This window comes from Notothenia coriiceps, unplaced genomic scaffold (assembly GCF_000735185.1).
Source record: "Notothenia coriiceps isolate Sejong01 unplaced genomic scaffold, NC01 NC01_scaffold00024830, whole genome shotgun sequence".
Taxonomy (NCBI): Eukaryota; Metazoa; Chordata; class Actinopteri; order Perciformes; family Nototheniidae; genus Notothenia; species Notothenia coriiceps.
In genome coordinates, this window is record NW_011357531.1 from 150,459 (window position 1) to 153,711 (window position 3,253).

At 41.7% G+C, this 3,253-nt stretch overlaps 1 protein-coding gene across 1 annotated transcript in view; it reads right to left on the reverse strand.

Annotated features, from left to right (window-relative positions):
• Positions 1-3,253, reverse strand: part of pcdh15a (protocadherin-related 15a) — a 76,991-nt gene that overhangs the window by 39,712 nt on the left and 34,026 nt on the right. Inside the window, exon 15 of the mRNA XM_010783224.1 lies at positions 580-673. Coding sequence (XP_010781526.1) covers positions 580-673 — 94 coding nt within the window. The remainder of the gene's footprint in view (positions 1-579; positions 674-3,253) is intronic.

A 3,253-nucleotide genomic window follows, 5' to 3' on the forward strand; every position in this document is an offset into this window, starting at 1 on the left:
CAGAAGTGGTGCCAGTGGTGCTACCAAAAAACATTACTTCTGTTTTTCCTTCATTCAGTTTTAGGAAGTTGCACGCCATCCAGGCCTTTGTGTCCTATAGACTCTAGAGTCTAGACACTTTAGCAGTGGGCTAATTGAGTAACCCTCCTTCTTTGTTAGTGGGACATAAATCTGGCTATCATCAGCATAGCAGTGGAATGCGATGCTTCAGATATGACCTGAACCATTCCAGGGCTTTCCCCTCAATGCCCACCCACTTCCCCAAGCGAGAGATCAGGATGTCATGGTCGACTGTATCATTAATATTGTGTCAAATTGGTTTGGCACACAGAAGTGGTTCTCCACAGAAGTTGTTCACCTTATGATACCGCAGATTTTATGAATTTGTGTCCCAAAAATAATTAAATAACCACTTTGTGTTCTTAACACAATGAAAGACTTTGGTTAAGCGAGCCACATTTTTCAGTTAACAAGCCCATATGAGAAGATTTCATTTGAGTTCAAAGTGTTCAAAATGTATGAGGATCTTAGGCCCTGAGGAATCAGATGAATAGTTTAATAAAGAGATTTATGCCTCACCCCTCCAGGGTTGCCGTCGGAGGCTGTGACAATCAGACGGTACTGATCTGTGGTCTCTCTGTCCAGAGGGTCTCTCAGAAGCAGAAGGCCAATCCTATAGAGAAGGGTCAGAGAAGAAACACATATCACTATTACACACATCAGACAAACAAACACCATACAGGACATTGTGTATTTAAGTCCTCACATATCTTGTTTGAGTCATATGAAGAAAGAGCATTCATTTAAAGGGATTTCTTTCCCTAGCAATGTTTAAATACTTGATCGCTGATGCAACAGAGTGTGAGGGAGAGGGCTACATTTCAGACTTTATTTACTTCCAGATAAGATGGATGTGGATTGCTGATAGAGGAGGGTGATTTTTAGGCAAAGAGCAGGTGGGCTTTTAAATGCTCCCACTCTGTCTTTCTCTCTCTGTAGCCTGCCTCTTGCTCCCTAAGCACATGGACTACAGACAGAAAGATTCATGTTTTCTTTTTTAAATGACTGCAGCAGACACAGCGGCCCTCCTGCTCGTTCAAAAGGTATAATTTGGCATTCCACAGTGTGGATGCATTCCAAAGCAGGACGCTGAATTATCTTTGTTTTCACACACAGGCACACAAGACACACGTGAGCGCAAGTGCATGCTCAAAACACAGCGTGCACAAAATAATTCCACTACCACACTCAAGAGAGGCTCTGCCAAAACCGCAAATGGAAGGGAAGACGAATGCATCTAAACGCACTGCTAGATTAATGCCTGCTGCAATTCCCTGCTGTCCCCTTGCTCCTTCAAATTTCTAATTTAAAGCTCCTTTGGGCCAAACAGTCCAGGCAGAACCACAATGCTGCTTCTTCCCTGGCTCTGCGGTCCATAACCATCCAACAATAGAGCCTCATCTTTAAAATCTGACAAGCACCATTACAGAAGCCTCCATTTACATTGTCTATTTTTCAATACACTTGCCCCCTAGTTTCGGTGGACACGTTGCTTTCAATCGAATACACCTGATGGGCGGTTCAAAAGGGCAAACACAGCTTTCTAACAACACTTTAAAATGCAGCACAGCATCCTTCACTGGCCGCTGTGCTCATGTTTATTTATACATAAGCACAAGAGTAAAAAATAGGCCACTCTGTGCTCAATGAAGCTTAAAGTAAAGGAAAGTGATGTGAATAAGATAATGAAGATATACAGTGATAATTGTCATAATTATGGTGATAATGATGATGATCTTGATGCTCATGATGACAGAGATAAGATTGATTAATGCCACCAAGGCAGCCTGGGGAGTTTGTTCCTCACTGCAGCTGGAGTGCAGAGCCACACTTGAGCAGCTGGGTCTGAGAGGTTCACTGATCAAGGGAGATAGCGTCCTGCCTCTTCTCCCCAGCCAGCACAAATGAAAAGATGTTGTCAGACTGACAGGGTGCTGTTAACACCATTGTACAGAGCGACAATGGTGCAGGTTAGAGGCTATGCATCTGGGTCACACTTAGTCAGTCTTTCATTCTGCTCAGATCGTATCTCTGAATGGTAGATTGGGCTTGATGTACAGGACTGCAAGGTGGCATCAATGTTTTCACCTCTGATACAACAACTTTGATATGCTAACAATCACTTAAAATAAGATTGGGACATTAGAGACAATTATACTCTTATTACACTCCAATTATATCATTTTCAAAAATCTTGTTTTGTGTCAATGTAATGAGAACTGAGTGCAGTGTTGTTTCACAGGTCTTTCACATGAGCCCTTTTTGATTTCAGTTTCAATTTCACATCAGCCAGACTGCAGCCTGCCAACAGGATACTTAAACACTGAAAAGGCTTAAGTATCAAAGTTGGCTTGGCCTCCTGGTGACGTTTCTGTGACTTTGAGATGCTCCAAAACAGTGTTGGCTAAGAAAGGCTTTGATCAACAATAAAGAAATAGATCTTTTGATTAAAGCCAACTAATGCTGGAACTTTGAGGCTGTAACTCAAATTCATATGGGAACAAAGTAAGTTATCACCATGTAGTAATATAAACACAAATCCTAATCAAACAATATTGATAAAGATTCCTTACAGGTGGGGTAGGTAAGTTTGAGAAACCGGCTCGAGATACACTTTTTGTTATATTCCATGGAATGCTCTTAACATCCCGATAGCAATGAATATCTTAAATGCTTTGACAAAAAATCCATAAAAAAATGTCATCTGTGGAAGCCGTAGTGCTGTAAAAAGCACGACCAATCATCTGAGCCGGCCCGGCTAAAATAACTGGATGGCCTACCTTTCAGTGTAGAAGTCATTGAAAATGTGACGCCTGCGACTATCATTACCCGCCGATTGTTTTATTCCGACTAAGTTTTTCAATGACCTTTCACAAAAGCGGACTACTGGTGTGGATTTTGCTGTAGGTTCGGTCTTGTTCCGTTTCAACCAGTTCAGTAATTTTTACAAGAGTTTACAATACACAAAGGTATTTGTGCCGCTGTAAAATAATAATATCCGACTTTTATGCCTAATAGAGTTAAACAATTTCCACCCCCATCCATTAAAACCTCTTTCGGTCAGCCTCACGCGAGTATTAAAACTTTTATGTGTCGGCTTTTTAGACGGTGAAGGAATGTCTCGGAGGGAGGTTGTGTGTTGCTTACGCGTGTACTGTACTCCCGTGTTATCTCAAAACACGTGTCTACCTTC